The sequence below is a fragment of the Arachis duranensis genome, chromosome 7 (assembly GCF_000817695.3).
Source record: "Arachis duranensis cultivar V14167 chromosome 7, aradu.V14167.gnm2.J7QH, whole genome shotgun sequence".
In the NCBI taxonomy this organism is placed as follows: Eukaryota; Viridiplantae; Streptophyta; class Magnoliopsida; order Fabales; family Fabaceae; genus Arachis; species Arachis duranensis.
In genome coordinates, this window is record NC_029778.3 from 51,767,526 (window position 1) to 51,780,295 (window position 12,770).

The 12,770-nt window shown below is 33.1% G+C and overlaps 2 protein-coding genes across 2 annotated transcripts; both read right to left on the reverse strand.

The window, feature by feature from the left end:
- Positions 1-1,110: 1,110 nt before the first annotated feature.
- LOC127740553 (uncharacterized) lies at positions 1,111-1,950 on the reverse strand. The gene is made up of 2 exons (XM_052251592.1): positions 1,527-1,950; positions 1,111-1,349 (listed from the first exon to the last, which is right to left on the reverse strand). The coding sequence occupies exons 1-2, from the start codon at positions 1,948-1,950 to the stop codon at positions 1,111-1,113; spliced, it is 663 nt and encodes a 220-aa protein (XP_052107552.1).
- Positions 1,951-5,612: 3,662 nt separating this feature from the next.
- LOC107459002 (clavaminate synthase-like protein At3g21360) lies at positions 5,613-6,845 on the reverse strand. The gene is made up of 2 exons (XM_016077225.3): positions 6,161-6,845; positions 5,613-6,089 (listed from the first exon to the last, which is right to left on the reverse strand). The coding sequence occupies exons 1-2, from the start codon at positions 6,787-6,789 to the stop codon at positions 5,750-5,752; spliced, it is 969 nt and encodes a 322-aa protein (XP_015932711.1). The 5' UTR covers positions 6,790-6,845; the 3' UTR covers positions 5,613-5,749.
- Between the last annotated feature and the right edge of the window lie 5,925 nt (positions 6,846-12,770).

Here is a 12,770-nt window from a genome sequence, read left to right on the forward strand (position 1 = left end):
ACATACTAAAAACATACTAAAAACAATGCCAAAAAGCGTACAAATTATCCGCTCATCAATGATATATATTGTTGATATATATTGTTTATATGAATTTTATTTTTTTCCCTTTTATTATATTTCTTTTATTCATATGATATATATTGTTTGTTTTATAAAATTTTTATCGTTTTTTATTTACATGAATTCTCGTTTTATATTTTATTATACTTTATTTTTGTTTTGGCTAAAATTTTTTATTTTTTATTCAACTATGTAAAATTTATAATTATAATTTTTATATATTATATTTTATTGTAACTTTTTTTATAATATAGATTAATTGATCCATCAAAAAAGACAAACTAAATAAAAAATATTCATAAGTATTAATAAAATTATGAATGTTGGATGTCAAAAAAGTCTTATAAGAATAAAATTATTGAGAGTATGGTATAAAAAGATAACATATTTGAAATTATTGAGAGTATGGTATAAAAAGATAACATATTTGATTAAATACTCTTATATATATATAAAATTTATATTTTTTTAATAGAATAATGAATAACAATGAATTAATAAGATCTATTCAAATATTTAAAATAAAATAATAGAATATTATAAAAAATTATTTTAATTGATGTCTTTTTTAGTAATTTTTCATCTAAAAGTGATTTTGAATAGTATAATCCAAACAACATTTATTTTACTATAATCAATTTTGATATAAAAATTGTCAAACATAAATCACGTTAACACAAACTTACTTTTCATCAAAAGTAAGTTTGCAAAATCACTTTTATGCAAACTCTCGTTTGCAAACTGAAATCCAAACACACACTACTTCGTTGGTGTTCCCGGTGCCGACCAAACACTTCAAGAGAGTACCCCATGGGTTAGTCCGGGAATGGAGGTTGCTAGACACGTATGTGGTCCGTTGTACCTTTTGACCTCCCAAATGTCCTTACGTTGCCGGAGGCTAAGCCGAATAAACCATGTGCACCTATTCCCAAACTCAATACACTTTCCAACATACTGGCGATAGTCAGACTCCACCACCTTGTACTATACCCCGCGTCGGATGCTGTAAGTCTTCACACTTAACACGGCCTCATCCTTATCCTGAAATTACTGACCAACCTGAAACTCTGTTAGACTTGCAGACCCTTCCGCATCTCTGGCGCCAAAACCAGCAGCCTCCCCAGGATCCCCCTCCTGCCTCATTGCATCCAAGTCCAAAGATGAAAAATATGGAGGGTAGAGCTGTGTGCCAGAGCTAGAACCACCTCCCGCACTAGCAGGCTCACTCGGTCCAATATCATCGCCACTGTCATCAGCAATGATATCCGGCTCCACATCGTCGTCGTCTCGATCATCCAACAATGCATCTCAAAGACCAGCTGGTGCAACACACTATAAAGGGGTCGGCACATAATCCTCTATTCCAACCTCACCGCCTCCACTTCCGTTGAGATCCACTGCGAATGAAGGGGAGGCGACAGGCTAGACCAAAGGTTCATACACAGGTACGGTGGAAGATGCACCGACAGGTCTGGAGCTAGAACCGGCTACCATGGCTACAGTGGGGGTATTCCGATTCGAACCCCCCGAGGTGGATACCACATCAACCAACTTTGCCAATAGTTCTAGTGTTCTGACTTCGAAAAACTGCCGACGACAATAAAGTAGGACCTGCAAGTCCTCATCACTACCGATCGTGAAACAATCATATTTCACGATTTCTTGGAGGACCGAGATTGGAATGCGATAGAAAAACTTTTTAACCTGTTTCACGCCTTCTAGACCAAGTTTCCGTAGAACAGAACTAACAAGGTCATCATAGCTAGTCGTAGGCCTCAAGAAAATACTGAGAGGATCCTTATCAGTGAACTTCACACCGGATCGTATTTTCCTCTTAATCGATCCTCTATGGTGAACCAAGACTACAAAACCCTCCTCACTAGCCATTTTTTCACTCTAATAAAATCAATTCACGTTCACACCCTATATATACACGAGTGATCCTTTATAATTCGAACCAGCCTGGTTCGAACTATACTTTGTGTAATTCGAATTAACTTATTTCAAATTACATGAAATTGCGTCATTGTGAGTAATTCGAATCAACATGATTCGAATTACTATTAGTGTGTAATTCGAATTAGGTGACTTCGAATTATGTTAGTTTGTGTGTCAGTGTATAATTTGAATCTACATTATTCGAATTATATGTTAGTTGAGTTCGAACTTACCTGCTTCAAACTACATGAATCAAAGCAAATTAAAATGGACAATCTCATTGTTTCAATTTAACTTATTATAAGTCACAATAATTAAGTTCACATAAATAATAACATGTAATATATTAAAGTATGTTAAAACTAAACTTAATTTATCAATTTATTTTAAACAAATGGAAAGATTCAAGTTGAATACAGCTATTAGAAATTTATAGAATTCTCAAAAGTTACAAAATAAATTATTTATTCAACTTGATAAGAATTAGTAAAGAGTAAAAGTTTCATAAAAAAATAAATATATATAAGGATTGACTAAGATTTTATTATTAGAACAGGAATGCTAGTTCGCTATACATTTAAGTATCTTTTTATTTAATTTTATTCAAGTTGATCCAACACTAACAAAAATCACTCTTATTAAAAGAGCATCATTACACATACTTTTTCTTCTTCTTTCAAATACATACATATGTCATCTTCTTCTTTTAAATTCACGCATACTTCCTCCCCCTCCTCCTCCTTATTCACATACGCTGATTCTTTTTCTGCTTCTCCTCTTTCTCCTCTTCTTCTTTCCCTCTTTTGTTATCGTCATTACTAACAACACCAATATTTTGCTAATGAATTATTTTTTCAATCGAATTGAATAGAATACAATTGCTACATTATATTGAATTGAATTGAATGGACGCAGGTGTTCTAAATTGAATTGAATTGATAATCTCTAAATTGTAGACACATGTATTTTGAATTTGATTTTATATAATGAATAATGTTCTGTTCATTTAGTACTATACAATTGTTTTACCTTAATAACATGTTCGGTTCATTATGCAGAAAATTATTTTAAATTTGATTTCATATAATGGATAATATTCCATTCATTTAGTACTATACAATTGTTTCAACTTAATAACATATTTGGTTCATTATGAATTGAATTGATAATCTCTAAATTATTGTAGACACAGGTGTTTTGAATTTGATTTTATATGATGGATAATGTTCCGTTATTCATTTAGTATTATACAATCTTTTCACCTTAATAACATATTCGATTCATTATGCATAAAGCTGTTTTGAATTTGATTTTATATAATCGATAATGTTCTGTTCATTTAGTACTACACAATTGTTTCACCTTAATAACGTGTTCGGTTCATTGTGCATAAAGTTGTTTTGAATTTGATTTTATATAATGGACAATGTTTCATTCATTTCGTACTATACAATTGTTTCACCTTAGTAACATGTTCAGTTCATTATGAATTGAATTGAATTATTTTAAATTGAATAGATGCATGTGTTCTGAATTGAATTGAATTGATAATTTATAAGAGGAGGAGAAGAAAGAGAAGGAGAAGAAGAAAGAAAGAAAAAAAATCTGTGTGCAAATTTGGAAGAAGAAGAAAAAAAAGGAGAAGTAGAATAAGGAGAAGAAGAAGAAAAAAAAGAATGAGGAGAAGAAGGGAAAAAAAAAGAATCTGCAAATTTGAAAAAAGAAAAAATATAAGAAAGAGGAGAAGTAAAAAAAAAATAGTGCATAATTTAAAAATTATTCCAACAATTTGGATAAATTTAGATAAAAATTTTATTTAAATGTAAAACTTTATTCTTACTCGAAATTTTCAAAAAAAAAATAGAGTTAGCTATATCAAGTGTTTTTTTTTTCTATTACAAAAGTGTGATAAAGAGTAAATGCAAGTATATTGTTACTAGTATTATTGTCTCTCTTTGTTGTTATGTTATTAAAGAATTCATTAAAATTATGCTATATTATTGTTGAAGTGGCAGTCATGTAAGTGAGAAATTTTGGACAAATTAGTTGTGGATTTTAAAATTTACATATAATAAAAATATAATATGATTTTATTAGTGGAAGAAGTTTAAAAAAGTAAATCTTGTCATCTTCTTGTATTTTTTATTTTATTTTTTAGGATAAAGTATAATATGGATTTTGTATGTTTTTCCAAATGTACTTCTGTTTTATTATATTTCATTATAATTAAAGTTACTAGACAATTCTTGAGTTATAACAATAGAATTATAACAATAGAATTATATATTTATATTTACCCTATTTAATATTTGAGACAAAAAGAACATAAATAATTTCATCCATTACACATTTCGTGAGACAAAAAGTAGGAGTAGAATTAATGTTTGGTCATCTCTCATATCATATTGGGCAAATAGTAGACCATTAATAATGCGAATTCGTCATTCCCGTATTAAGAAAGTATTTTGATTAATTAAGAAAAATATACCAGGAATCAGATAAAAATACATGTTAGCAATACGTCCACGTTGGTGCTGAACCTTATGGTGGGTGATTGTCCGATCCCCGTGGTGGGATTAGATATGTATTTTTTTGGTGGGATTAGATATGTATTTACAAAAGAATAATATTATATATGGTCAATAAATTTATTATTTTTTATTAATATTTACTCAATTTTAAATAATAAAATTTATAATTTCTAAATTTTTTATTTTAATAATAACAGTTATTGATTTTTTTTTACATCTTTTGAAATAAATTACCAAAAAAATGTTAAAAAGCTCACAAAATTTATTATTTTTATTCAACAATTAACTAATAATGTTTAAAAATATAAATTAAAAAATAATTGCTCACAATTTTTATATGAAAATAATAATTACATATCATTATTAAATAATTAAATTATTAATTAATACTTTTTAATTATCAATTTTAGGTGAATATTCACTTTAGTACAGTTTTTGGTTAAACGCAGACCCTTCCAATTCCAAACGAGTGAAAACTCTATAATAATCTCTTACATTTGGAACACTTGATGATGCTTGTCTTGATTTTTTTTTATATTTAGACTACATTTACTTTTTAAAATAGAATAAAATAAAATACTAAAAATAAGATATAAAAAACTAAGATACAAAATTTTATATTTTTGTATTTTATTTAGTGATAAATTAAAACAAATGATAAAAATTTAATTTATTTTTGTTTTTTTTTCAATAAAAAAATTTGAGATAAAAAATATAATAATAAAAAATTAATAAAAATAATAAAATAAATCCCTTATTAATATTTGGAAAAGTTTAGGGGGCCAACAATTTTATTACATTTTGGTCAGCATGTAACCAACAGAAAAAGGTGAACCATTGGATGAAATCTCACACCAATCTCACACCATCAAATCATCATTGATGGTTAGTTGATGGCTACCAATCACAAATATTGCTGGCCCTAATTGCTCTTAATATTTTTGGTATCCATCTTATACAAAATATACTAACTGGTCTATTATGTCAAACAAAATCTTGTGTGTCAATATTCTGTTAAACAAAGACAGGCTTAAAGACCTCACAAGTTTCCAAAAGCATATAACCATCCAAGACAAAAAGTTAGATCAAAGGGAGGCAAACAAATCATAGGAATTCATTGTTGGTAATTAAACAAGCTTATTGTGAAATACATACACTGTAATATAAGTGGAACTTAGTAATGTTATTAATGTAGTGGAATGCATGCAGGGTAGTTATTAAGAAGCTAGTGAAGCAAGAACTCTGCGGGGTGTATTGCATGGTCTTCGAGCATGAAGAACAGCCAAGTTATCAATGATGAGAACATCACCTTTGTTCCATGGAATCGCAACACATTCCTCCTCCATTATTCTGAGGCACTCAGTCACCGCACCCTCCGGTAGTGGCTCCCCATCACCGAAGGTCACAGGCTTTGATGGATCATCCCATCCCACCATAGTATGGAACCACACCTTGCATCCCCTCCTCTCATCATACCTCACACCGTCCACTGGCCCTATTATCATCTTCACTCCTCCCTCCTCCAACCATTCCAACTTCATCCCCATTTCATTCGCCCTGCATTTTTCCAATTTCAATAATTGCAATTCAATTTGAATGACTATGAAAACTGTGAACTAGTTAATTACCTCTGCTGGGCTAGGGTTTTGTCTGTGGTGTTGAAGTTTGACTTCCAGCCACGGCCAATCGGAGAAGAAGTGTCGTCGTTGTCACCTAAGAACCTTGTGTACAACAAGCCATGCTTCTCTAACCGCTCAACGAACTCAGGCTGCGCCTTCTTCATCTTTTCGTACACAAGGTTACTCAGAACTATTGGAGTCTCGCCGCCACTTCCAGCCTGAGGCTCTACTTCACAGAAGAAGAACAACTTGGAAGGAAACTCAGGAACCAGGGCCATCTCGTGGTGGAAAGCGATGTACTGCTCCGGCGGGGACTCATTGGCGGTGAACACACGCCCTACAACTTTGGAGCGTGGTGCGGAGATACTGGCCAGGCGGAATTCGTCGTAGCCGAAGGCCTCAACGACGTCGTTGAAGTCGGAGGGGGTGTTCAGCTGGAATCCCCTCAGAAGCAGAGCACCGGATTCCGCAAGAAGCGAATCCAGCAACTGTTTATGAGATTCTATGAGTTGCTGCGGAGATGGAGAAGGAGAAGGAGAAGAAGAAGGAGTCACCACGGCTGGGAATCGAGCTCCGCCGTGAAGGTTCCTCTGCTGTGGAACCTCAATTTCCACCACCAATCCCTCTGAAAACCTCATGCTTCTCTTTCTTCGTTAATTTTTTTTTAATAAAAGATATTAGTTGATGAATGGGTAATTAAAGTGTTTCCCAACTTGTTTAATCATACTTTCTCATTTACACTTTAATAAAGACATTAAAAATGTCTTTTTTTTTTGAGACATTTATAAGTGTCATGTTATTATTGAACATTCTTATTAAATCAATTAATAATTTATTTTTTAATAAATTAGAACAAAATCAGTTTATTATAGCAATAATAATAAATTCAATTGTCTGTATTATAATTACTAGACCCAATTTGATCCGATTAAATTATACAATCTAAACTGTATATCTTTAATTTTTTTTGATAAAAAGATAAATATATCTCTAATTTTTTGTTTTGCAGACATTTAAATATCTAAAAATTTAAAAATACAATAAAATCCTTAAAAAAAATTGGGTTTATTGTTATTATTATAAAAAAATCAATTTTATTCTAATTTGTTAAGAAATTTAAAAATAACCGATTCATTAATACATTCAATAATAATGCAACATCTTTACAAAAAGACGTTCTAAACGTCTTTATGGGAGCATCCCATAGTAGATATCTTGCTTTACTTGTTATGATTGTTATTTATTTATTGCAGTTAGTTAACCTTATTTAGAGAGGAATCTTTTTCGTTAGGTTAGGGGTTTGTTAGTTTGTTAGCCTGATATGTGTATGTGTGTATATTCCACCCAGAGATACACCAAAAAATCATTTTCAGTACCATTTTTGGTTCCAACATGGTATCAGAAGAATTTCTCATACTCTTCAGCGTTCTTCTCTGATCATCTTCCCTCCTTCTCGAACTTTCTTTTCCCCTTTTACTTTCTCTCCAACCTTCAATTTTTTTCTGCAATGGCGGCGATCGATGAAGCCAATTCTTTTCTGCTCCATTCCTCCGATGAACCGAACCTTGCCTTGGTCACGCAAGTGCTCACCGACGACAATTATCCTTCATGGAAGAGATCGATGGAAATGACGCTTAATGGTAAAAACAAACTTGAATTCGTTGACGGCACGATTCCGCCACTTGAGGAAGGTGTGTCTCACTCTTCCAAGCTCCGCTGGCGTCGTCTGAACAACATCGTCAGCACCTGGATTCTCAACTATGTTTCCAAGGAGATCGCATCGAGCTTGATCTTTGCTGGTTCTGCTCATGAGATTTGGATAAATTTAGGTCACTTATTTCAGCAAAAGAATGGTCCTCGAATCTATGAACTGCGAAAAGAGTTAATCAATTTGAAATAAGATTCTTTTGCTGTCTCTCAGTTTTTTACTAAGATGAAGTGTGTGTGGGAAGAATTATGTCATTTTTGACCTTCAGTACGATGTAATTGTGGTGGTGCTCGTGAATTTTTAGCTCATGCTGATGAGGAATATGTTCTCGTCTTCTTAATGGGGTTGAATGATGTGTACCATCAAGTTCGGAGCCAAATTCTGTTGATGAAGCCTTTGCCTAGCATCTCTGAAGTTTTTTCGCTAATCGTTCAAGAAAAGCGGCAACGAGGACTAACTCTTGCTCCTCCAACAAGCAATGAGACACAGCTGGCTTTTGCCGTGAAGAACACACAGTATAACTCCAAGATCCGTCCAGGGAAGAAAGATAAGCTGCTCTATGTTCACTGCGGTTTACTCGGCCACACCAAGGATAAATGCTACAAGTTACATGGTTATCCACCTAATTACAAGAAGCAAAGTCTAGCCACAATTCGGGTCAACCATGTGGACACAAGTCAGGACATTCCTCTTCAGCTCACTCCTCAACAGTATCAACAATTAATATCACTCTTATATATCTACACAAGTTTCATCCACAATGCCCCCTATTATCACTGCTGAAGCTTCAAGCGCAGAGAAAGGTAAACATTTCTCTACTGCTTTAATTTCTGCACTTGGAGTTAAATCATGGATCTTAGATTCTGGGGCTACTTGCCATGTGACCTGTACTTTTGACAATTTTAAACCTTTAATCTGGTTTGCAAATAAGTTTGTGGTTCTCCCTGATCATACTCGCAACCTGTACTTGCTTCTGATTTTGTTTCCTTATCTCTAACCTTCACACTCACTGAAGTTTTGTATGTGCCTTCATTCAAAATTAACCTGATTTCAGTGAGTTCCTTGTTGTTAAAGCAGTATTTTTATATTCTTCTTTCTGATGTTGGTTTTGTGATTCAGGACCACCTGAACTCTAAGATAATTGGAAAAGGTAAATTGAAACATGGATTGTATGTTTACACACACACACACACCAATTTCTATGTCTAAAGGTGTCAATGTTATTGAACCTACATGTAATAATGCCGATTGTGACAATACGTTGGCCATTTATGATTCTTGTAATGCAATAAGTGAAAAATTGTGGCATCATAGATTAGGCCACCTTTCTTTTCCTGTTTTGCAACATTTGTCTTTGAATTGTAATTCTTCATCTCCTAATAAAAATTCACTGTGTGACATATGCTCTTTGTCCAAGCAAAAACGATTGTCTTTTGTTTCCAACAATAATCAGGAGTCAGAATTCTTCTCATTGTTACACTGTGACACTTGGGGTCCTTATCATGTTGCTACGGGGAGTGGTATTTTCTCACTTTGGTAGATGATCATAGTCGATATACCTGGATTTATTTGTTGAAAGCCAAATATGATGCTACGACCAATATTAAAGAATTTTTTGCCATGATTCACACTCAGTTTGGCTGTGTGATTAAGAAGATTCGGTCCGACAATACACCTGAGTTATCTCTTACTGATTTTTTAAAATCAAAAGGTTCTCTCCACCAATTCAGTTGTGTGAGCGACCACAACAAAACTCGGTGGTGGAACGAAAGCATCAACACCTTTTGAATGTGGCAAGGAGCTTGTATTATCAATCCGATGTCCCAATTTATTTTTGGGGTGAATGTGTTGCTATTGCAGCTTTTTTGATCATTAGATCTCCCTCCTCTACTCTTGGCTGGAAGTCCCCTTATCAGTTACTTTACAATAAGGCACCCGCATATGAAGACTTGAAGGTGTTCGAATGCCTTACCTATACTTCGACTTTACCTTCCTCTAGGAACAATTTTTCACCAAGAGCCATTCCAGCAGTTTTTCTTAGCTACCCACGAGGTTACAAAGGGTACAAATTCTATAATCTCAAGAATAGAAATTTTTTTATTTCAAAGGATGTGATTTTTCATTAATTGAATTTTCCTTTCAAGCTGGCAACACTTATTCTTCTTTACCTGATCTTTTTGATGATCATGTCCTTCCTAAGTCAATTGAAGTTTTTCTTAATACACCTCAACTCGTTTCTCTGGCTACACCTGTTCCTATTGTAACACAGCCATAAGCTGAGAACCCACAACCGTTAAAAAAAAGTCAGCAACTCTATAGGGTGCCTACTTATCTTACAGGCTACCATTGCAACAATGCAGTGAATCCTTTGGCAATGGTGCATTTTTGTTCTTATGAGAGATTGAGTTCAGCATACAAGGATTATTGTATGCAAGTTTCTAATTTTTATAAACCCTAATTTTATCACCAAGCTGCCAAGTATCCCCAATGGTAACAGGATATGGCTAAGGAATTACAAGCTATGGAGAATAACCGTACATGAGAGGTGGTTCTGCTTCTGATCGGAAAACATTGTATTAGTTATCGATGGGTGTATAAGGTGAAGCGCAAACAAGATGGGTTAGTTGATAGATGCAAAACTCGTTTGGTTGCTAGAGGAAACACTCAACAAGCTGGTGTAGACTATAAGGATACTTTTTCATCCATTGCCAAACTCACCATTGTTCGTTTACTCCTTGCTGTTGCTGCTGTGAAGAATTGGAAATTGTTGCAGCTAGACATTAATAATGCCTTCTTGAATGGTGATATTGATGATAAGGTGTATATGCAACTACCTCAGGGATATGCCAGCAAGGGGGAGCAGGGGAAGAAGCTTGTATGCAAATTAAACAGGTCAATCTATGGCTTGAGACAGGCTTCGAGGCAATGGTTTACCAAGTTCTCTACTGCTTTGCTTGGTGCTGGTTTCACTCAGTCCAAATCAGATTATTCTCTATTTCATAGAGGAATAGGCGATTCACTTGTTTTGGTGCTTGTATATGTCGACAATATCATTGTTGCTAGTAAACTTAGTGATATGGTTGTCCAAACTCAGCAAATTTTGCAAGGTCTTTTCAAACTTAAAGTGCTTGGCTCCTTAAAGCATTTCCTTGGATTGGAGATAGCAAAATCTAAGGAAGGAATTTGTTTGTCTTAATGAAATTACGCCCTTTCTTTGCTTGAAGACACTGATTTTTCGGATTATAAATTTGCCTCTATACCCTTGAATCCAAACATAAAACTTACTGCCACTGATGAGGATTTGTTCGAGAATGTAGAACAATATAGGAAGTTGATTGGTAGATTGCTTTACCTCACTATTTCAAGACCTGCTATTTGCTTTGTTGTGAACAAGCAGAGCCAATACATGTCTTCTCCTTGCACTATCCATTTGGATGCTGTCTATCATGTTTTGAGATATTTGAAGGCTGCACCTGGGTAGGACTTGCTTTTTTCGGTTTCTTCTCCTTTATCGATCAAGGCATATAGGGATGCTGATTTGGAAAGCTGTGTCGAAACTAGACGATTTACTACCGGCTATTACGTCTTCCTTGGCGATTCTCTAATCTCATGAAAGTCGAAGAAACAAGATACAGTTTTGAGGTCCACGATTAAAGCAGAGTATCGAGCACTTGACAATATCACTGCTGAAGTTGTGTGGATTATGAGGCTGCTTCAGGATTTTGAGATATAAGTTAATCCGCCTTTCATTTTCTGTGACAGCAAAGCTGCAATACATATTGCAGAGAATCTCACCTTCCATGAGCGTACCAAGCATATTGAAATGGATTGTCACTTTGTTCGAGAACGTGTACAAGACGGTATTGTAAAGCTGGTGCACGTGAAGTCAGGACATCAGCTTGCCGATGTTTTAACAAAAGCTGTGCAGCCTACCTTGTTTAAAAACTTGATCAGCAAGTTGGGAATCATTAACATTTTTTTCCAACTTGAGAGAGAGTATTAGCAGATATCTTGTTTTACTTGTTATGATTGTTATTTATTTACTGTAGTTAGTTAACCTTATTTAGAGAAAAATCTTTTCTGTTAGGTTAGGAGTTTGTTAGCCTGATATGTATATGTGTATATATTCCACCCCAAATTAATAGAGATGCATCAGAAAATTATTTTTAATACCATTTTTTGTTCTAACACACTACTAACTTTAGTTATAGGTAGGTGTATGATATTGACTACTAAAATTGTTTATCTTTACCTGTTACATCACTTAAAATTTTAAATATTTTTTGGTGTATATACAATTTTTTTATAATATTTTAAAATTTAAATAATTAATGTGTTTATGGTTAAACTAATGTTAAACATTTTTCACGTTTATAACTGAAAATTTTATTAAAATAAAATCTAATTAATAAGAAGAGTCAAATAAGAATTAAGTAATAAATTGTTAAACTAAAAAATAACATTTAATTAGTAATTTTTTTTTTTTTTAAATAACACATGCTTTGGGAAAGAGAAAGTAATATAATACTGATATCAAGGAGAGTGGGTAAAGTAGCTTTTCTTTTTCACGTGTATATGCTTACACTAAAGAAGATCTGAGAATGATTCGCTTGAATTGGCAAATCCTTTTAGTGGGACATAGCTCTTGTCCTCTTTTCATGTTCTTATATGTAGGTGGTGTTATCAAAATTACCAACTTAATTCTTTAATTTACAATATGACAAAACACGAAAAGCCCTTGAAGGACCGATGATACTCTAGGCTTTTTTACATATATAAATTTAAAAAAAAAATCAATATTACATGATTTTCGTTCTTCTTTAATTTATATAAATTTTAAAATTTTTTATCTTAAATATTTTTAAAAATACTTATTTTTAAAAAATAGTAAGCATAAACACATTTTTTTAT

Bases quoted from the DNA above. Each gene is read 5' to 3' on its own strand.
- LOC127740553 (XM_052251592.1), bottom strand. From the start codon at position 1,950: ATGGCTAGTGAGGAGGGTTTTGTAGTCTTGGTTCACCATAGAGGATCG. The intron at 1,350-1,526 runs GTGCATCTTCCA...TGGATGATCGAG, and splicing joins TTCTAGCTCCAGACCTGTCG to ACGACGACGATGTGGAGCCG.
- LOC107459002 (XM_016077225.3), bottom strand. From the start codon at position 6,789: ATGAGGTTTTCAGAGGGATTGGTGGTGGAAATTGAGGTTCCACAGCAG. The intron at 6,090-6,160 runs GTAATTAACTAG...GGAAAAATGCAG, and splicing joins AAAACCCTAGCCCAGCAGAG to GGCGAATGAAATGGGGATGA.